Source organism: Metarhizium robertsii (genome assembly GCF_000187425.2).
Source record: "Metarhizium robertsii ARSEF 23 chromosome Unknown MAA_Scf_2, whole genome shotgun sequence".
NCBI lineage: Eukaryota > Fungi > Ascomycota > Sordariomycetes > Hypocreales > Clavicipitaceae > Metarhizium > Metarhizium robertsii.
This window is the reverse complement of record NW_011942160.1, coordinates 2,084,452-2,106,199: the sequence shown is the minus strand read 5'-3', so window position 1 is coordinate 2,106,199 and position 21,748 is coordinate 2,084,452. Positions and strand designations below refer to the sequence as shown.

Genomic DNA, 21,748 nt, shown 5'->3' with positions numbered 1-21,748 from the left:
ATGTGTTAAAACGTACCGAATTATAAGGCAGGGTTTTATTTGCCAGGTTTATCGCGAATTTCTCGCCATTACTGCATGAAACGGTCGGGTTCAAGGAAGGAATGCACAGATTTTGATGTCTCTGAAATAAAACGGGAAATGTTACTGAATGGATCTGCACATGGTGATGATATTGTAGATGATTGCTCGCACATCAATGATCTCTGACCATCGGGAGGGAAGTAGTCAGTATCTGTCGGAGATGGTATTGCCTCCGCTCGCCTCCACGGCTCATAGCCCGCATATATCCATCGCAATGTTCCCAGGGCTGTCCATAATCCTCGCAGCGCCAGCGACGCTTGTGTGACCTTTTGCAATGACATCAGGGCGTGACGATCTGATACTGTTTTCACTCGAACGACTACGTTTCCTTATACACGATATCACTTGCACATTGACACAAGAAGACATTGGAGTGATAGTTTTGGAATTGTCACCTACTCTAACTTTAAAGCTAGGATGTTTACGCGTAAACCAGAAGCAAGGTAGAATCCATCGTCAATACCATGTAATCAGCCCCACGAACGCCCGAGTTGCATGGCAGAGGTGGCCTTTTGCGAAGCAGAAAATAAGAAATCAGAGATAAAATCCAATGAGTCGGGACCAGCTCATTTCGACTACGTGCTCCATTACCGGTCCTCGGCCCACTCGTTCTCTCTTCGGATCTGCTCCTCCTCCTCGGGGGTAAAGTCATTGGTGATGTTGAAAGTCTTGCGGATCTCCTCTGGTGACTTCCCCTTGATCATGTTGGCCACAGTCTTACAGCCGACATCAAGCAGCGGCTTGATGTCAAGGTAGTTGGCAGCCTGCCGACAGTCAGTCTGCGAAAAGATGGCATGGATGGTGGTGAAATGGTAATCAAGCATGGACTTACCAGAATAATCTCAAACAGCATTTCCTGGTCAACCTGCATGAACTTTTGGTCCCACTCCTCGATGTCGGTGGTACGTCGTCGGCCGTCAGACTCATCGTCTTGAGCTTGAGGAGGATCGTTGCGGTGATGCTCGCACCACTCGATAACCTTGCGGAGGACGGCCTCGTTTACCTGCATCTGAGTTAGCGATGATGCTGGTAGATTAAGCGGGTTGATAGAAAGCCTAGCAAGACTGGCTGGGTGACGCAACATACGTTGGGAATCGGGATGGGATTATCCTGGCTGATGGTGTCATAACCAATGTCCTCCATCATGTGCTTGATGAGAATGGAGCGCTGGGCAACAACGCGGTCTAACTAAGGAGTCAGTGCGAACTCTTCGGCCGGCGAAAACTGCAAGTGAATCGGGCAGTCACCTACCGACTTGCAAAGTGGCATTATCGTTGGAGACCAAGTAGACCTTGGCACCCGACGTGTCTTCGGCGGACATGTTGACGAACGAGAATGGATAGTGTTTCGGAGTGAGGAAGATGGCGTATCAAAAAGGTTGAGGTAGCGAGGTATATAGAGGAAGTAAAGCGCAGTTGCTGTTGAGGCAGTAAAGCGCAGTTGTTCTTGAAGTGGGCTAGGCAGTGTTTTTTATACCCGGCTGGCTGCAGATGATGATGATGAATGAAGGTAGGTTCAGAGAGTTCGCAGGTTCACAGTCAGAACAGCACAAAGTTCAACTAGGGCCACTGCGGGGTTTCGAACGTTTGGCAGGAGAACGGGCTAGCCACTGCAGTCAGTGGACGGCGCCAGAAAAGGACGGATGGAGCCGATGTGGGTTCAATGTTGACTCAAGTGCTCAGTGCTGCGCTTAGTGCTCTGCTCAGAGAGGTCCGGTGCTATTCACATCCAAGTTGCAACAAACGTGAAAGAGTCACGGGCAAATGGGAAAAAAGTGCACAGGTAGTTGTGTGGTTTTTCAGATCAATCGCGAGGCGTGCCCTTGATTAGGAGCTGCGCTCTTTGAACTCTGCGCGGGAAGAGGAAGGGTCTTGCTATGAACTTTGGAGCAAAGACAAACAAACTTAGTGAGCCTATGTTTGGACGTGGGAAAACGATCCTTTGCACTTGCAGAGCTTAATGGTGATGGCCGCAGGCTAAAGAATGCTGGTGCATCGATGGGAAAGTTGAAAAGACAATCAAAATTGACATTGAGTGCAACGAGTGGGCATGTGTACATGCATCAATGTGTGCCTACTAGGTCCCTATAAGTACCTAGGTACTTTGGGCAGTAGACAGGTGCGCACCATGTAATTTAGGTACAGCGCCATGTACTTTATTGAGACGGCATAGCACGAGTCGCTGAACTTAAGGTTGAGATGGACCAGTTGATAAATGCTCTAAGGTCCTGATGTCAAGTGCAATGGCTTTTTAATGTTGGACGGGCCCCTTGAGCAGGGCATCGGAGGTACTGGCTTCAACTTAATGTTGGCATGGGTTGTTGCTCAACTGGTTGAACCTTTATCGAATTAAGCACTTGACTGTTCTGTTAGCACGCAGTGGAGCGCTGCTGCCTTGCCTCGTTTGGCAACCACCGCTTGACCTCTCGATTTCAATGTTATGCAGCCAACTGGGGTCTGCCTTGTCAACCCCAACACTAAGCCTCCATGAAGCCATTCAATATTGATGTGTGATGCGAACCAAAATCCACCAAGATTCAAGCAAACTTGGGAAGGCCATGCACTAAACGGTTCATCGCTTGATTCTTCTGGCTTCATCGACGAGAAGTCACCTGGTCGTGGCCGAAGAATCACAACTACTCCGTACGCCGTAGGGCTCTCTTCTCGCAGCCTGTCGTGCAGACTGCAGACTTATACATTCCACGAGCATGCATAGGCAGTATGGCATTACATAAAACGACGTCCATCACAACCTGCGCTTCTCTGCAAGCATCCTCGATGAATCGCTCCAACCTCTCACTTGCTTACTTGGCACGATTCGAAGCGCTTCTCCAGGCTTCCTGCCCTCTTGTGAAATTCAATTCACTCTCGTCTCAGATCGCAATACGACAACGTTCTAGCCCCGACATATTGGCGTATCGCGCCGTCCGCATTCGGGTCTGGAACGGCTGCCTCGGGTATGCCACTACTAGTAGGTAGCTGTCCCCGCGCATTCCCATGTACGAAGCCATCCAACATACTCCTAGATTCCTTGTTTCAACCGAAGTCGATGCGCATTCCTTGCAACGGCAGGCTTCTTGCGCAAAAAAAACGGAGCAGTGGTCACGACTACCTTCTGTGTATGGGCCATTCTTGACCTTGCCTGATGGCGCAAGAAGTCCAATGACATACCTTTGTGGCCAGTGACGCAAAGATCAGAGCCCTCCGCCGCACAAGGGAGCATCAAGCTTGGCCGAGGAGGTTGCACCGTAGCGGCAAGCCTGTCTGGGGAGCTGGGGTTGTCCGCGACGTGCTAAAGCTTCCCCAGTGCTGTGGGTGATGTCCTCTGTCCTCGTCACGGGGCCTTATTATAGCGATGGAAGCCATCAACTTGAAGAAGTTGGGCGCTGTGTGCATACAGTGACAATGTCCAGATATCAAACAAAGCTGAACAATGGACAGACCCAGAGCTCAGAGACCCTGGGCTCCCGTGACAAAGAGTCAGGTCCATTTCTATGTCTTGGTTAGCCCCGTTAGCTAGCCCATTCTTTGGGTGGCATCGGGGATCGGGGATCCAGGACCATTGTCTGGTTGCGTGTTGTTAGATTGCCGACCCATGTTTTTTTGTTGACCAGGGGGAGCGTGCCTGGCGCGGCGCGATGCAATGTCCAAGCCGTCAATGAGTCTCCATAGTCCTCTCTATGAAATTGAGTTGATGCAGAATAACAAGTCCTAGTATCCGGGTCCCGGGGCCGCTGGGCTCCATGCCGCCTGCAGTTTAGCGGCGGCCCTGCCCTGTTATTGACCTGGGAGGGGAGGACATCAACATTTAAGCATTCTTCGGGCCGTTGATCTGTGGACGCACTCGTCAAGCTGTGAGCCTCTCAGCCTCTCAGCCTCCCATCGAAATGCTCAATATCGACTGGGCCCGTCGACCGGTTTAGCAACACCATACATACCACATGTCAGAGGTCAGCGATTGGCGATTGGCGGGTTTGGGAGACAGACCCCTGGTGCGGACACCCCCAACGCATGTTTGGCTCATTGTTGGCGGAGAGCCCCTATTCTTGGGGTCTGTTGATGCGAGACGTTCCCGTCTGTTTGCCTGCTAGCACTCTATATTGCTATGCGCTCCGTACTCCGTACACGTGTAGGCAGCCGTCCAAGCTGTCAAGCCTCTCGAGTCTCGGCGACAGGGTCGACGGAGCCGGAGACGGCGAATACAAGGCACACCCAAGTGGGAAATGCAAAAGGAAGTGATGAAAAGAAGAACAAAGGGGCATACTAGAACAAGTTCATGATAAAGCGGATGAGAGAAACAAAAACCAAGGGCGTGATGCGATCAGGCCATCCACCCCCTGATGACAATGGCCCTCCGCCATTATCAGGTGCCAGGTACTACTACACCCACTGCAGTAGTTACTAGGTGCCAGGCTGCCCCGTCAGCCTTGCAAGCTCCAGTCTCATGCTCGTGCCCCCTGTCCTCTGAGCATCAAGTGGACACCCTTTTTTTTTTTTTTCCAAGTTCAGCCAGCACTGATGAGCTCTTTAATAAACGTGTCTTATCGCTGGCTGTGTCCCAACTCCTGCTTGAGTGTGTCGTACTGTTAGTACTTTGACTCCTGCTCCCACTCCATACGCCTTGATAAAATTAATTAATCTGTCTTGTTTGCCCCCGTTGATATTTTTCCCGCTCTCCATATTCTACCGTCAGGCCGATGGCGCTGCGCAAATAGCCCTTCAGCTTCAGCTTCGTGTTACCTGGCTTGTATTATCATCTACTCTGTAATCTCTTTCAACCACGGCTTACTTCGTTCTGCCCGACACACCTTCGTCGCGCCTACGTCGTCGATTTGCTTCTGTACGCGCTGCCGCTCTGGAAGCGTCCACCATCGACTCGCCATCCTTTTCATCTCCCATGTCTTTGCCTGCTTTTCGCTACATCTTCGACCTCATGCCTGCCGTGTCATCGACTACCGCGAGGTTCTGTTGCTGAACGATGTGGCGGCGCACTTATCTGCTCCTCGTTCTGATACGGCTGTGGTTCGCCCTGTCCCCCAGCTACCTACACCCGGACGAGAACTTCCAGGGCCCCGAGGTTATAGCCGGTACGTTGATATTTTTTTCATTCGTCCTGATGCCGCGCATTTGAGTCTTGTCATTCTCGGGCTCATGCTCATGCGCCGGCCTCGTTTGTGTTGTCCCTACACCAGGTACAAGGTGGAGCTTGGAGCTGCGGCTGGTGCGCTGGTGTCTCGACAGACTCGTCCGGCCAAGTCACGCGCTCGCCATGCTCTTGTGCTCTGGTCCTGTGAGAGCAGCCTTGCTGACCAAAACATGTTTTCAAATGCACAGGCCAGATCTTTAGTTATCCCGTCCGAAGAACCTGGGAGTTTACGAGCGAGCACCCGATACGGAGCGTCTTCCCGCTATGGCCCGTCTATGGGCTGCCAATGCTACTCCTTCGATGGTTGTGGATTGGCAACGGCCATGATGGCGAAATTCCGCCCATCGCTGTATTCTGGACTTTGCGAGTTCTCATGTTCCTGATTAGCTTTGTCTTGGAGGACTGGGCCCTCCACGAACTGATACCCTCACCGCGACATCGACGTGTCGCTGTGCTCTTGGTGGCATCGTCGTATGTCACCTGGACATATCAGACACACACCTTTTCGAACTCGGTGGAAACTCTGGTCGTAGCTTGGAGTCTGGTTTTGATTCAGCGCATTGTGGATACTCGAGTATGATGATTCCCCTCCCCGCAGTTTTGCCTTGACCAAAATTTCATTTTTTTACGGCGTCTCACTGACTCTTCCGTTTCAGCAACAATCGTCGCTTTTATCTTCGACAGTGCTCGGCATTGTCGCCGTTTTTGGAGTGTTTAACCGAATCACCTTCCCAGCGTTCTTGTTAATTCCTGGCCTTCGTTTGATACCCCATTTCTTGAATAAGTCAGTGTTCTCTTCCTCCACTCACGAGGCATTCTCGTGGAGTATCGTGCTGACTATCAAAACAGACCTTTTTCTTTTGTGGCCCTGGCTTCGGCTGCTTTAATAACCACTGTAATAGCTATCGCGCTGGATACCGCTTTCTACTCATCTGAGCCCGTTACTTGGGCCGACCTAATCTCCAGACCTACCATCACCCCGCTCAACTTCTTCCTCTATAACTCGGACACGGCAAACCTTGCCCAGCATGGTATACATCCATGGTACCAACATGTTGCGGCAAACCTTCCGCAGCTCCTTGGACCTGCAGCTGTTTTGGTCTTCGCCAAACCTCATTTGTCACTGAGACTTTACTCCGCTATTTCTGGACTTTTTGTCCTATCTATATTCCCGCATCAAGAAGCTCGGTTTCTATTGCCCACCGTGCCCCTAATTCTATCATCAGTCGAGCTACCCAAGAATAAGATCATGCTGCGAACTTGGGCAGGGGCATGGATCATCTTCAACCTATTTTTGGGGGTGTTAATGGGCATTTACCACCAAGGTGGTGTCGTTCCTGGCCAGGTCTTTATGAGCAAGCAACCAGACGCGACCCAGGCCATTTGGTGGAAGACCTACACCCCGCCAATATGGCTCCTCAACGGCAAGAACGAGGTTCTGCAAACAAGGGATGTCATGGGTCTAAAGGGCGATGCATTGCTCACACAACTGACGGATCTCGCCACTTGTGACACACCCGCTGATCGACGTAATCAAGAGTACTTGAAGGAGAAGAATGGGACATACCTTATTGCGCCCGCTTCAGCAACTTGGCTGGACCCGTATCTCTCAAACAAGGGATTGCACGGGTTGCGGTTCCGAGAAGTATGGCGTTACAGAAAACATTTGAACCTGGACGACCTCGATTTTGGGGATGATGGTATTTGGAATACGCTGTCGCGGGTGATTGGCCGACGGGGCTTGATTGCATGGAGGGTAACCAAAAGCTGTCAAAAATTAAGTAATTCAAGCTAGAATATTGAACATATATCGTAACAATATGTACCCATTTACCTCATGTGTCATGTGCTCAAGCGTGCCATACTGCAGACATAGCGTCGTTTTCAAAGCCCGTGGTATGTCAGCGCCACCAGAGATCCGGTCGCTGGCCTGTTGTACCTACAACTACAACTTGGCAGATATCACAGCAAGAGGGAGGAACCTATAATGCAACAACTTGACTCCTGTATTGAGATTCTAGTCTAAGCAACTCCTGGCCAGTTCACTCAGATCAAAGAACCCCCAAAACAAGCACAACTGAACCGTCATTTTTGAGGCCACTTAGTACAGGCGCTTGGGGGGCGACATGGAGGCCTTGATGGTCAAGCTGCCAACGTTCTGCCAGCCCTTCTTCAGAAGAGAGACGAGGTAGTTGATGGCGAGCATGATGTTGCCAATGAGCTGCTCCTGCTCCATGGCGACGTTTCCGACGGCGACACCCATGCAGAGGACCTTCTTGAGCTGGAACTTGATGGTGGACTTGACCTCGGTGATCTTGCCGCTGAGGTCATCGGAGTGGGAGACAGGGGTAGGGAACTTGCCGGCTGTTGCATCGAGTATTAGCACCGAGGAGCGAGACAATCTCCGCCTTGCGTAGGAAGAAGCGGTGAGGATCCTTGGTGGCGGAGAGAGGGAGATGTTGCTTACCCTTGGAGAGGCCGGGACCCAAGAGACGAGGGATCTGCTTGATAAGAGCGTCGGAAGCGAGGAAAGCATCGTACTTGCGGGCGAGCTTCTTGATGAGCTTCTTGTTCTTGTTCAGCTTCTTCAAGTCGTCGGCGGACATGGCGTCGACACCGCCGTGCTTGGCACGGTCGATATCGTGCTGGTCACCCAAGATGCAGATGGCCATGTTGGGGCGAGGAACGCTGGGCAGCTTGATGGTGCCGGAGAAACGCTTGTCACGCTGGGGGTCATAGTTCTTCAGGCCGATCTGGAGCTCGACCGTCTCCAAGAAGTTGCGCTTCTTGGTCTCGTTGGAGTACTCCAAGAGCTCGGCGACTTGCGTCCGGACATTGGCTGTAGTGCGTGATCAGCGACGACTGTGTGGGTGGTGTTGCGATTACGCATCGATAAGGCGCATCGAGAGTCGGATGTATTCTGCAACGTACCGACTGTGATCTTGGACATTTTGGCAGTCTCCCAATAGATTCAATATTATCTAATGGTAAATCAGGACAGGTCTTGTTGTGGAAGGGTTTTGGAAGACCGAAGGTGGGATTGGGGATTTTGGTGATTTTGGGGTGTGGGGACCCTGCACACTTCACAGCAATTGGTGGTGGGATGTGTGCGGCAGGGCAAAATTTTCTCACGTGGGGGTACACGTGACCACTTCCGAGCCGCATGCCTCGAGGTACGTACGACATTTTTCATGGTATTGTAGACGGTGGCCACGGTTATAGTGTAGATGGCATTCCTTATGGCCTTTTGCTGGTGATGACACACTGGTCCCAGACTTGGTTATGTATTCAATCGCGGTCGCAATTTAATCGGTACAATTTGAAATGGTGAAGCCTGTGCTTCCTGCAGAGGTTACTGATTTATTGGCCAGCCCGGTTGAGTTGGTAAAGTGGCTAGAACATGAAGATGCGGAACTGGGGAGAAGGTCAGTACTCTGTAATTTCTCAAAGTCAAAAGAAACTTGACTAATTATACGCCGTAGCCATGCAAATCTCCTCTTTGAAAGGCTGCTCAAGGATGCGGCTCAGCCCAAATCAATGTCCGGACAGGCCTGTCTGAGACTTTGCGGACTTGTCGAGCAGTCTTCTGTGTCCAAATCTGATGAATTACGTCTATGGGCCTTCTCACAAGAGGTGATGTTGAAATTGTTCAACTTTTACATTGAGTGGAATGAGTCGGACAAACATAGGTCCATGAAACTGGTGCTCGACCTCGTTGCTCGGTGCATTCTCAAGAACCCAGTTCGGGATGCCGCATTGCAGGCCAAAAAATATGTTTCGGATAGTCTCATTTCAATTGTTATTGGACGCTCTACCAAGCCCGTTGCCAAATCTGCGATTAAGACGCTAGATCACTTCCTATCGAAAGGAGTATTCAGCCTGTGCGACATTCGTTCGACGTATGTGTCTTTTCGAACGGATATACGAACACAGGGTGAAGTTGAAATATGGCGAAACTTTATTGTGGAATTGTTTCACTGGATGCATCTGCAATTTGTACGTCCCACGGCGGGCAAGTTGATTGTGTCCATATACCGTCTCTGGAGACAGGGGCAGGATGTAGGAGCAGTTCCTAGCATCGAGATATGGCATCAATGGCTGCTTGACTCTTTTTCTGAGGAACCCACACTTCTGGAGTCTATCAAGAATTATATCTTTTTGCCGTTATTCAAAGCTGATAGGTCGGAAGCTTTGGCGTTCTTGGGACGTATGAATGAGGACCAGGCAGTTTCTGGAGCGAGTGGGATGAACTTGGAGGTTCCCGCGCTTCTTCAATTGGCGGCACTGGAGACTGGAAAGAAAGTTGGTCTTATTGAGGAACCTGGTAAGTCGTTCAATCGTTCAACAATCATTTGGTACCGACAGAAGAGTGTTAATAACTTGTTGATTAGCCCTCGGAAGCGTCAACGACCAGGCAGAGCACAACTCATCTATAACGCTACACGAAAAGGTCCTGGAGAGTGTATTGGCCCATCCTTCTCATGAAGTTCGATCTCTAGCACTGTCTTTACTTGTTACATCACCCTCCACCACACGACCTTACTCCCCCGTCGCACTTGATCTCCTGAGAAAGTACATGGGCACATTCTTTGCCGATCCAGATGCCAAGTTTAGAGTGGAAGTTGCGTCCAAGGCGCGCGACATGTTCAGGAGAGTTCGTGGTGCTATTCACGTGCTGAAGCGTAGCATTCCGCGAGCTCGAGCCAAGGCGCAGAAAGCGAACGCTCCTCCTTCGGTTGACAAGGATGCCGTTTCACGGCCTATTTTCTACCAATCGAATCTGATCTCCTTACCCGAAGCCCAGTTGGCTAACTGTTTGGACTATCATGTCGAGTTTCTCCGTTGGTATCTAGGCTTCTTGTGCGAGGAGCTAAGTCCAACTGCGTCGTACCAGAGGCATATTGCAGCGCTAAAGGCATTAATGTACATAATACGCTTGGAAGGAGATTCGAATAAAACCTGGGAGACATCTGACGACCAGGAACTCTTCTTCAATTGTTTGGATGCCAAATGGGCACGAGCATTGTTTGATTTGGTCATGAATCCCTTTGAGGACGTCAGAGATTTGTCGGCAACGGCTCTAGCAAAATGCTACGCCGACGGTCGATATCGCCGGCTTACACTCACAGGGTTAGAAATTACGAAACTGCCCGTCGAGGAAATTACCGAATTGTCACAACGGGCTCATGAGCTTGTTCGCCGAACAGCCAGGGCTGATCACTCTGACGGCGCCTCGAAATCGTCCCAATTGCTTTATAGATTTCTCGAATCAGGCGATGAAAGAATCAAATTGCTGGCAGCTATGGTCAATGAGTTGAACCGCAAGGTGTCCATGGCAGAGAAGGATCTTGGTCAAGCCGTCGTCAACGCACCTCTTCATGGAGATTTTGCTTCACTATGCCATACGTGGCAGGTTGTTTCTGAGATCAAACTCTCTGAAGTCGAATTGCTTGAGGCGAATAAACTCCAGCGGGACATTGTATCATGCTGCGAGCGAGCATGGAGAGCCGTCCGAGATGTTCTGTGCGATGATTCTCCTGAAGGACACTTGCCTCAGGAACTCGAGGAAGTAGACGGACTTGATACCAAAGATCTATTAAGTTATAGTTTCCGTTCCGTTCACGAGTCAAGGTATGCTATACACTGCTGCTGCATCATAGGTTTTCTGGGAACTGCTGTTGATCTATTTTGTAGCAATCTTATGCGCACGATTATCCTCACAATTCAAAATAGGTCCCGAAATGGCCTGATCATCCCTTCAAAGGAGGTATTCGAGAGGATCGGAAACCTGACTTTTACGCAGCTAGCAAACTTGCGTCACAGAGGCGCGTTCACCACAGTTTCGTCTACTTTTGCGACTTGCTGCCAGCAGACGAAATATCTGCAATTGGAACAAAACGAGAGAACTCTGTTGGACATTTGGTACGAGGTAAGCAAATGAAAGTCGAAACTATTACACATGATGTGGCGTGGTATTTTCGCTGATTAACTCAGGGTACACTGAGTGCAATCGACTCTCAAGCATCAACGACGCGCCGGTCCGCGGGAATTCCATCGATGATCACCGGAATCCTCGCAGCAAACGCCTCCCACCCCAACTTTGCGCAAGTCATGGACACCCTCATGGCCATAGCAGCCAGAGAGGCCAAGGTCTCGGAAACCGACGGATCCAGGCTCCCTCAAGTCCACGCATACAACTGCCTCAAAGATATCTTCAAAAACTCTCTCCTCACAGCGCTGGGGAACAAGTCCGAATCCTACTTGCCCCAATGTCTAGAACTTGCGGCCAGCGGCCTACGATCCGAGGTATGGGCCATCCGGAACTGTGGCCTCATTTTTCTGCGAAGCCTCATTGACAGCTTGTTTGGGACTCACGAAAGCAAAGCCGTGATTGAAGCCGGGTGGGATGGCAAAGCAAACCGCATTCATTACCACAGATACCCCAATTTGCCTGGCGTGCTCAAAAACCTCCTTCAATCTGGGCACAGTATCCTCTCTGAATCGTCTACTTCAGCCACGGCTGCTGCAGAGTCTGTGTTTCCTGCTCTGGACATCATCCGTCGAGCGGGGCCTCCAGATTTGCTCCGGGACGAAATTCAAGTCGATGTGACGGCATATCTGTCCAGTCCTGTGTGGCATGTCCGCGACATGGCAGCGCGTACGCTTTGCTCCTGTCTCCTGCATGAAAAGTGGTTGGCGGTTACCAGAGGTATTTTCGATGCTGCAATGACTAGCAAATCGAGGAATAAGCCGAACCATGTCCATGGAATACTTTTGACTCTGAAGTTTGTCATTGAGAGACTAAGCGAAGTTGCTCGTGAACGACTGCTGGGTATGTATCCCCTTGTAGTCCATTTGGAATAATAATAAGCTGACTCCATTATCCAGTTGATCTCCCAGAACTCCACTCCTTCCTTGTCCAAACCAAAGTAGACACTTGCTTCCCTGACTGCCCCGACATCATCGCTACATATCTCGAAGTCATAAACATGATCTGGTTCTTTGAAACGACAAACAAGCACCCACTATCTCCATTTAGCATCACCATGCCCAGAAATAGAGGGTCTGCTCTCCTGAAAATCCAGAGGGCCATTCACGATGTGTACGTCCTATCCACACTCGACGAACCCGTGTCACAGCTTCAGTCTCTTCTTCAAAGCCAGCAAGTCGGCCTCGACGGGCTGGTAGCCGCTCTTGAAATCATTCCCAAAGTATGGGACCCGTCGTTGTGTTCACAGGATACTCTGGCTTCGTTATCTAATCTATACGTCAACGTCTGTCTGCAAACCGACTATTCAAAAGCCCAAGTCCTCGCCGTAGAAAATCTAGCCGACACCATAGACAAGCTCCTCCAGCAAAAGGCCATTGACAAGATCCCTAGAGATGCATTGGTTAAACTCTGGCTGGATCTACCGGCTCGTCCCATGAACCCAGCTCTCTCTAACGCAGTCATCAGAGCAAGCGGCTCTGTCATAGCAGCCCTAATCCGTCCCGAGCAACCTACACCCGTCAATATCCATTCATGGGGCCAAATCATGGCCGAGGCCGCTCTGGACAACAAGGTAAGGCAAAAACATGCCTGGTAACGACGAGTTGCTGACCACCACAGACATTCGACACTCGCTTTGCAGCCGCCTTATCCCTCGCTTCCTTCTTCACCGCCTCACCCCCGACCTCCCCAGTATTCCTTCCCGCTCTCCTCTCCCTCTACGACCTCCTGAACGACGACGACGACGAGGTCCGTGATGTAGCTGCCTTGGCCGCGAATTCCGTCATCGGCGCAGCCCTGGTGCCCATCGAGGCAGCAAACCGCCTCCTCCAATTCCTCGGCACACAATTCGGCACCGCGCCAGAATTCAAGGCAATTATAGCAGACCGTTTAGTCGGGTACTTTGGCGTACAGGCTACAAAGCTGGAGAGCTGGGAATCAGCAGAGATTGAGCTTGCGCGGGCACTTGAATTTGATGATTCGCTCTTTGTGGTCGAGGAGAATAACCTGTTTATTGATGAGGTGCGTGAGACAAAGCGGTGGGTAGAGGTCTTCGAGACCCTTGAATGGGATGAGAAGGATGAACATTTGGACAAGTTGGCAAGTTGGGTTCAGGGTGGGATTGCGCAAGTTGCCAGACTTGCTGAATTGGAAGACGGGCCCTTGGGGTGGGCTTCCAATCCGACAGCATTTGCTATTTGCACACGGATAATCCGCTGCTCTGTGGCATTGGGTAGGAAACTCAAACACTCGGAGCTGAAACAAGGTGTTGCTTTGGCAAAAGAGGCGCTACGATCGAGGAGCACGAGGGTATCGAAGTTACTGACAGAAGCATGGATAGATTTTTAGACACGTTTGCATACAATTGGATATATGAAGAAAAAAAATAAGCCTATTTGCTAAAGAAATGATTTTCCTCAAATCCATTGTGCTGTATCGTTCAGCGTGTGCTGTGAATATTGTCATAAATGCATGTCTCTTTTCCAATACGTCCCCCTCTGGAACATCAACCAAACTCCGGAAATCAACACGCTTCGTATCTGAAATGCTCCAGTTTGTACGTCAAGATTTCAATGACTTGATAGAATTCGTCTTTGAAGATGACGAGTCCTCCCTATTTAATGCCCCCATACGCCCCAGCTTTGCCACAAGCATAGTGTTCTGCGCCTGGAGCTCCCCGACTTGACCACGCAGCAACTCGATCTGCTTCGTTGCAACATCGTTGTCCGCCCTGGCCTTCTCCAACGCCAGCGTCAGGCTAGATTTTTCCTCTCTCTCAGCGGCCTTTTTCCTCCGCGCTTCGGCCTTTCGTTCCTCCTGCTCACGCTTCTCCTCGAGCTTTCGCATGTCGCGGTTATGCTTAGCTTCTCGCTTGGCCATTTCCTTGTCGATTCTCTCGCGGTGTTTAGCTTGCGATGCAGCGTCTTTCTCTTTCTCGCCAAGACGTTTTGTTTCCATCCGCTCCAGGAACTGAGTGTAATTCCTTTGTAGCTTTTGGCGCCGGTCCACAAGCCTCTGGAGATCTTTTTCTGTTGGCTGTAGGCGCTGCGACTTTGATTCGTCAGAAACGCTGCCAGTTATGCTATCAGGTGCCTTTTCACGGGTCAGAGTTTTCTCCGGTGCGGATGTGAAGCTGCGCGTAGAAGATGTGTCGCTTTGTGATGCGTTGTCGTCTTCGTTTTCATCTTCTTCGGGTATAGGCTGGCTATCCGCTAAGCTGTCCTGACTGCTGTTGAAGCTCAGTGGATTGCTGAATTGTGATCGCAGGCCAGAAGCAATAGAGCCTGCAACACCAAATGCACCACTAATTATTCCATACAGACCAGTGCTGCTCGGTATCCATTCGCCATAGCCTTGTTCATGATCTCTGCTATCTTGGTCGTCATTGAAAGACATCTCTGGTGGTGTTCGGGCATTATCATTAATTGTCACGGCCGGAACATTTCCATTGGCACTGCCATTGCCAGGGTTCTCGTTGTTTTTATTGCGCTGATCGGTCTCCTGGGCAGAACGAGGGGTACCATCCTTAAGGGTTGTCGACGAGACCCAATCCAGGAACTTGGCTGCGTCACCAATGATACCCGGGGGGGTTCCTCTCTCGATCAGAAACCGTGGCACGCTACCACCAGGATCACTTCTCGTCACCATGAGCCACTCAATCGCTCGAGGCGTCTGAAGGTCATCGCTAGATCGACTAGGGGACATTGATTTGCGACTGTCGTCAGCCAGCAAATCGGCCGAAGAGAAGGATCTCTTGTTTGCGGCGGCATCACCATGAATGGGGACTTCCCGTATGATTTCGACTGATTCGTACTGACCTCGAATTATGCCCTGGCGAGGAGGACAATCAGGGTGAACACATGGCTTCGACACCACAATATATTGCCGTAAAGGTGGTTGTTGTTGCTGTTGGTCAGACTTTATGTGTGAAAAGTCGGATGTGAGGAGTAGTGTGATGAAGTCCCGCGGGGCTGTTGGGCCAGGGAACTGAGCAGAAAGTTGAAACACTGCGTAACGAGCATTCGTCAGCGAACTCGGGTTATATGCTATTGGGGAGGGGGTAAGCTACCATCGACATGACCCGCATCCACGACGTGATGCTCAACATTTCTATCAGCGCCAATTCCGCGAATATTGCCGCTTCCCGGTGATCCCTGCACCTTCATGGTCTCAGCAAACTCTCTCTCGAGTCCCGATTTCCACTGCTCAAAGGACAAGCCCTCATGGACACTGCGCCTAGCAAACCATGCACCTTTGCCATCTTTCGCAGCTAACCTGTGCACGGTGATGCCCAGGGGGTTATCTTTGGGGTTTGTCTTGATCTCCTTCCACTCCTTCCGCAATTGTGCAGATAAAGCAGCAGCAGCGGGCGATTGGTGCAACGATAATGATCGTTGGATGTCTGTATATACTAAAGCGGAATCGGTCTTTGCTCGAGCTCGTCCTGTGGAAGGTGGTTTTGCAGCGGGTGTCACAGTGGAGGGAACTGAGTCGATGATGACGTGGGCGTCTTGAAAGGTGCTGTCTAGAAAGGACTGGAAGTCTTGACGTGGTACGTCGTTCCAACTGATGGGCGCCAGGGCCTGAAGCGGCAGATGATGGCTCGCCATGGCACCGCGAATTTTGTTCACGCCGACGAAGACGACGACGACGACATGCCTTTTCGCGGGTCGGAGGCTACTTCGTTGGTCAGCCGTGTCCAGAGGGAGTAGAGACCAAGATGAATGGCAGAGAGCAGGCAAAAAAAAGGTGAAGATGTGAAGAGGAAGAAGGGGGGAAGGACCAGTTGCCAGCTTACATAGCTTAATGAGTGGTGTGCGGAGAATTCGGGGGGAGGGGTGGTCGGATTGGAAAATGGAGAATGGAGAAGGGAAGATTCCAGGAAATCACAGGATAATCAGGGCAGCCTTGTCGTGGTGTCTCGGTTGATCAAGTCTGGATCTAAGCTTGCTCAAGGACGGAGGGGCGGAAGAGGCGGCAGTTGTGTGGGCTTTCCAACTTGACTTGTTTCCATTTCCATTGAGAGTGGTTCAACTGGCCTCTTTGACGTCACATCCATGTTCCAACCGTCACCGTTAGTCAGCGTTTGCGCTTGATTACCGAGTGCGAGGTGCGAAGTGCGGACATCGGTGGAGTACATGAGCCCGTTTCGGAGCCACGTTGACCAGAGAGCTTCGGCACATCCGGCCCCCCATCATCAATCTATGCGCCAGCAAAAAGAGCCATGTGCCGCTACATGTGAGCCAAGACTGTGCTCGGCGTCTTGGGCTGAAGGTCCACCGGAGAAGGGAAACCAACATCAAATTGATTGTCGTTGGGGGCCAATACATGGCGCCGGTATCGTCTATAGTACGGAGTACACCCACCTTATAATGATAATATGCTACAATCATTGCTGCCTCATGTCCAGCGGGAAAAGAAGAAAAAAAGAATGAATAAAGACAAGCCAATCTCATGCTGAAGGCTTTCAACCCTCATCATGCATACAGTTACACCCCCGTTACTATTCTCTCTTTGATGACAGATTCGAAATCCCGTCGGCAGCTGCCACAATAATCATCTCTCCATTGCTGCAATGCCTTCTTCCGACTTCCCGTCAATGACCCCATCATCTTTTGATTCTGTGAGCTGCCCTTGGCTAATTCGTCCTTGCCATCTTCCACCAGCACCAGGTCGAGGTCGTCGCACAGCGATTTCTCATTGATTAACCAATTCTCCCATTCAGACTGCAACATCTCCCTCTCTATGCTGTTGACTACGCGCATCGCCACCACCAAGTCGTGTCGGTATGATCCTAAACGCTGCCTCGTTCGTCGCAGTCTTCGTGCAGTCGCTCGACTCGACGGCGATGACAGCGTGGCGCCGGCTTCATCCCACGGAATGTCAATCTCAGTTGTGTCCAAGAGGCTCTTATACGTGCCGAAACATGAACTGTTCTTGGGAAACTTCAATTCATGCCCGTGAGTACCGGTAGCCTCATCCAGATCCGCAAAGTAAATTGCTTTGCTCATCATTGGGTTAGGTGCTACACCGATTCGTCGCATAAATCTTGCCGCGCTGCGCTCTTTCCACCAGGTCGAAGACTCTGCCGAAGTCAACAATAGGTTCATCAGGGCACTCAAGCCCAAAAGGATAACAATGACCCGGTGCGCCGTAATGATGCCAAAGAGTGTCTTCAATCCCGCAAATGCCCACATAATGAGTGAAGAGACTGCACTCTCTCCGAACGACCGGACGGTTTCGAATAGCATGGCCGTTAATGTACGTGGCTTGATCGCTTGCTTCTTGCTCGACTCCGCAGCCGCCGGCGAAAACACAACCACCTGCGTCTGCTGGCCGACATGGCCGTATACCTGGATGGCTCTATTCGTTCGGCTTCGAGGTCCCAGCTTACGAACTTGATCTGTCGCCAATTCTGCCATTTCTTCTGCATCATTGATAGCGTCACGCAGAGCCTGCCGCTCAACCAAATTCTTCGAGAGTGCTGGCGTTTTGGACCAGTCAATCTTGACGTACGCAGCGAGCTTGCATTTAGATTTTGCCACGTGTGTAATGACAATTTTCGTCACCAGCTTGAAGCTACCCGAATGAGGCAGATGCCATGCCGTTTTGATATGGGTCACAACGTACGTGACATGGTCACTGTATACGTCAATACTCTGGTAGTCGATAACATTCTCCGATTTCTTCCGGCCAAGCATATCAACACAATCCACCTTGAAGTGAAATTCTCGCCGCATTTGTCCTTGATCAACAAGCACCCAAGGTCCCTGCGCAATCTGCTGGGCTCGGTGCTCGAAGTAGAGCTTGGGAAAGACGAAACTCTTATCGCCGAAAAGCACATGGAAGCATGCTTTGGCACTAATTTCGAAGTGCCGTTCGGCAGCCATTTGTGTCATGCTCTCGGGCTCATAGATGACGGGTCGTGACGGGAGATGTAGCTTTCCTGGGGGTCGTAGCGGCGACCTGGACGGATGAAGATGGGACCCGTATTCACGCTGGCCTCTTGGTAATGGCAAGCCAGAAGAGGTGCCATCATCAATGGGTGAGATCGGCGACAAGCCTTCCCAGCTTTCAGCGCCAGGGCTAGGCCGCTCAAATTCTTCCTTCTCAACGTTGATCAACGCTGAAATAATATCTTGTGTATCCATGGGTTCCTCGGCTTGCAAGTTATCCACCAGTAGGTTCAGGCGAGTATGGAGGAGGTGGAGGTCGTCCAAGAACACCTTGATAGTAATGCGGGTATAGCCAGTCTCGTTTGTGTCTTGGCCAAGATGTATGAAGATAAAGTCACAGTCCTTCCCAGCAGCACTTGTCACCTCTGTAATTATGTCGAGACTGATGCTGTACGCTGTGACGAGGCCCATCTGTTGGCTGTAAAAATACATGTTATCAGGTGTGACATAAATTCTACCGTCTCCAGCAAGGGTGTCACTTGGGGAGTCTCGTGCTTTGGAACTCGACCACGCCGCACGAAAGACCAAGACTAGATTTTCTCCTAGCGGCGCATTCGGGAAAAGCAGGCGAAATTGGGCATTTTGAGCTCTCAGCTCCGTTGGATAATTGCGTGGAAGTGGACGGCTAGTATGGCCTTGGCTACCAGCTCCAGGGAGACTGGTCTCCGAGTTTTGCGCCAGAACCACACCGATTGGATCATCATCGTCGCGTCTTGGCAAAACTGGCTGCTCAGGCGTATTAATCGTAGCCCAGACATTGCTGCCCCAGTAATTTGCAACGACTGACGTTGGCAATTTCCTGCTGTTGGACACAGAACGTTTCTCAGCGGTCAAGAGCACAGCTGCCCGACTTAGGCTTGTTGTAGCCGGTGGTTTGGCCAAAGTCAAGGGAGCAAGAGATCCCGGAGGGGTATCCAGCGATGGCAGAAATCCCGAAGGTTGCTTAGGAGTACTGGCAGATACCTGCGTCCCCGGGTGAGCGGGTAGCAGGTTATGGCTGGCAGATATGAGACTCGCAATACCGTTGTTTGGCATACCTGGGCTCAGTGGCACGGGCTCGACCCCAGGTCCAAACGTCGATTTTCTATGAAGGTCCAGTTTCTGAATGATTCTTGCAGCATGATCTCGCCTGCTTTCGTCATCTTCTCGAGCCAAATCTCTTCCCAGCGCACTAAAGGAGCGCCGGCCCAAACTTGCATTGTTAACGTCAACACTGTGACGAGCTCCAACATGTACATCTTGCCCGGGTATGTAAAGAGTAGCGCTTCGGTCAAACCCGGGGCCAGCGTCATCAACGGCGGCCGTCGGGTTATCAAAGGCCTTGGCTGAAAACTCCGGAGCGCTGGGTGGGTGTATCGAGAAGGCCGGGTCAGTGCCACCAGCAACAGAGTTATCATTATTGCTCATACTTGTTTCGAACGCCTTCTTCTTGGTAGCCTCGAAAACTTCAAGCCATTCCATGAGTTCCCTTTGGTTCTCGGCTTGTACCATCATGGTCTGGTTCTTCGTTTTGACTTCGAAACAGAAGCGACGCTCTTCGCCGACTGCAGGCTTGGCATTGCAAAGCAAAACGCCTATTTCATCGCCTTGAAGTACTCCTTGAGGCCCAGGCACTAACCATCCAAAGACGCCGTCACGGCAGTAGTACCACCTCCGAGTCCAGGTGTACCGAACCGGTTTACCTGACATCGTCCTCAAAAACAACCAGCCCTGTTTCTCTGATATGACCGCAGTGCCATCCTTAGGTCGCAAATTGAGAGGTCCCCGGGAGCCCAAAAACGGCACCGTGGATGCGCTGTAATCTTCGAGCTCTCTCGAAGGTTTGAAGCCCTCAAGAGTCGTCTCTCCCAACTCCCTTCTCATAGCTTGTAGCTCCGTTCGAAAGACGCCCTCTGAAGCCTCCATCTCCTTGGCCCATCCACGTACACGGTCCATTTCCCAGGTCCATCTGGTAGCATTCACTACGGCGTCTCTCGATCGTGTCAAATCTTTCCATATCTCATTGCACACCTTGACCAAAAGTTTATCCGTTGCTAGTCGGAGCTGAGGGGCAAGCTGGCAATAGTCTAGCGACGCCTGGATATACGCTTTTCGATTCTCGTATACGGAGAAAGCATCTTCCCGAAGGGCCGAGGGTTCCTTTGTCTTTGACTGCCCTATATATCTCGCGAGAGTTGAATCGTAAGCCCTTTGCGATTGCTCTAATATCCTCCGTATTTCCTTGAAATTTCGCATGTCGCCACTGAGAAAGTTCCGAATGGGATCTATAACGGCAGTGTCCATTCTCTTAACGCTGCTTAATAGTTGTTGCCAACATTCTCTTTGGCCATCGCCAACTCGTTTCAAGGCCAGAAAAGCGTAATCATTCTCAATGATTCCGTCGGCGGCCGACGGCATCGTCTTCGTCAAATATGTGTTGATGGTATCTTCGAGCCCCTGGATCTCGTGGGCGAACTTGGATGTCGAGTTCACGTAGCCATTGAGCCATTTCTCAACAGCTTCGATTTGCTCGGTAAAGTGGCTGGCGGTTGCGCGGAACGTCGGTGAGTCGAGAGCAGCCTCATTTAGTCCAACTGGCACACCACGATCAGTCGGCCGGGGCGGGCCAGTCGTCACGACTGGTGCAGCTAGAGGCATGATGATAAGGTGAATGCGGCGTGAGGTTCTCCAGTAGCACTGCTACCTGTGCTCCGGGGCACCGTCGCGCCCGTAGAATATAAATCTGCAGGATCGTTGTTGAGAAGAAAGAATGGCGAGACAAAGGAGATGCAGCTTAACCAGCAACTGCTGCAGGTACCTAGGAGGTGTTAGACCTTAAGCTGTGGTGAGACGCCGACCCACTGAGTTCGAGGTGACGTGCACCTTTAAGCCGCGCCCCACGCGGCGCGGACACATGTCGCCTTACGTGCGTACGGAGTGCACCAATCAACAACCAGCTGTAAGAGGCAACGGACTAAACTACCCATGGGATTGATTTCGTACGAGAATATATTAAAAAATAAAAATAAAAAGAGAGCGACTGTGATAATGAAGGCTATCTAATTCTATCGGCAGCTATTCGCCAGGTTGCTGAATGCAATTTCGAGACAAGTAATAAAGCTAGGCACATGCATAGTCCAAACGGTAAAAGTACCGCCAGCCATTTCTGACATATTAGGAGCAGTTCACGAGTTCAAGAACAATTTCGAACTCTTCTTTGCAGCCTCTCTCCTTTTCGACCCGCCATCCAATCAACCTTGCCTCGGATATTCCAGGTAGCACCTGCAATGTTGCGTGTGAGACTGGAGTGACCAAGAAAGCAAAACCCTAGAGACAGCAGTATCTTACCTCGATTTCTGCCGAATCAATCAGCTCAAGTAGCCGTCATCATTGAACGAAGTGGACTTGGTCGCGACGCCTTGTGGCCTTGCATTGAAGTGCCAGCCTCGGCATTTTGCATCAAGCGCTTCTGAGCAAATGACAGCGGCGCGGCATTGGTCGGTTTCGGCGCGGCGTCGTCGTCGTCGTCCTGGCGTACATCATCCTCGTTTTGTGCAGACGGTTCAACTTGAGCAGGTCCCTCGCTCGCCACGAGGGG

At 51.0% G+C, this 21,748-nt stretch overlaps 6 protein-coding genes across 6 annotated transcripts; 2 read left to right on the top strand and 4 right to left on the bottom strand.

Moving 5' to 3' along the window:
• Window positions 1-668: 668 nt before the first annotated feature.
• On the bottom strand, window positions 669-1,402 carry MAA_05788 (SKP1 component; the record flags this gene model as incomplete). The annotated part of the gene is made up of 4 exons (XM_007823786.1): window positions 669-845; window positions 914-1,084; window positions 1,168-1,265; window positions 1,333-1,402. 4 exons carry the CDS (start codon window positions 1,400-1,402, stop codon window positions 669-671), a joined length of 516 nt encoding a protein of 171 aa, XP_007821977.1.
• Window positions 1,403-5,058: 3,656 nt separating this feature from the next.
• On the top strand, window positions 5,059-7,021 carry MAA_05789 (Alg9-like mannosyltransferase; the record flags this gene model as incomplete). The annotated part of the gene is made up of 4 exons (XM_007823787.2): window positions 5,059-5,167; window positions 5,415-5,800; window positions 5,883-6,010; window positions 6,076-7,021. 4 exons carry the CDS (start codon window positions 5,059-5,061, stop codon window positions 7,019-7,021), a joined length of 1,569 nt encoding a protein of 522 aa, XP_007821978.2.
• A 306-nt stretch (window positions 7,022-7,327) lies between these two features.
• On the bottom strand, window positions 7,328-8,176 carry MAA_05790 (uncharacterized protein; the record flags this gene model as incomplete). Its single annotated transcript, XM_007823788.1, has 3 exons — window positions 7,328-7,590; window positions 7,694-8,065; window positions 8,158-8,176. 3 exons carry the CDS (start codon window positions 8,174-8,176, stop codon window positions 7,328-7,330), a joined length of 654 nt encoding a protein of 217 aa, XP_007821979.1.
• Window positions 8,177-8,550: 374 nt separating this feature from the next.
• MAA_05791 (HEAT repeat protein) lies at window positions 8,551-13,564 on the top strand (the record flags this gene model as incomplete). Its single annotated transcript, XM_007823789.2, has 7 exons — window positions 8,551-8,651; window positions 8,709-9,550; window positions 9,618-10,857; window positions 10,921-11,155; window positions 11,221-12,058; window positions 12,115-12,788; window positions 12,836-13,564. 7 exons carry the CDS (start codon window positions 8,551-8,553, stop codon window positions 13,562-13,564), a joined length of 4,659 nt encoding a protein of 1,552 aa, XP_007821980.2.
• Window positions 13,565-13,777: 213 nt separating this feature from the next.
• MAA_05792 (START-like domain protein) lies at window positions 13,778-15,825 on the bottom strand (the record flags this gene model as incomplete). Its single annotated transcript, XM_007823790.1, has 2 exons — window positions 13,778-15,222; window positions 15,285-15,825. The coding sequence occupies 2 exons, from the start codon at window positions 15,823-15,825 to the stop codon at window positions 13,778-13,780; spliced, it is 1,986 nt and encodes a 661-aa protein (XP_007821981.1).
• An 879-nt stretch (window positions 15,826-16,704) lies between these two features.
• MAA_05793 (transcription factor SipA3, putative) lies at window positions 16,705-20,808 on the bottom strand (the record flags this gene model as incomplete). The annotated part of the gene is made up of 1 exon (XM_007823791.1): window positions 16,705-20,808. The coding sequence occupies one exon, from the start codon at window positions 20,806-20,808 to the stop codon at window positions 16,705-16,707; it is 4,104 nt and encodes a 1,367-aa protein (XP_007821982.1).
• Window positions 20,809-21,748: the final 940 nt, after the last annotated feature.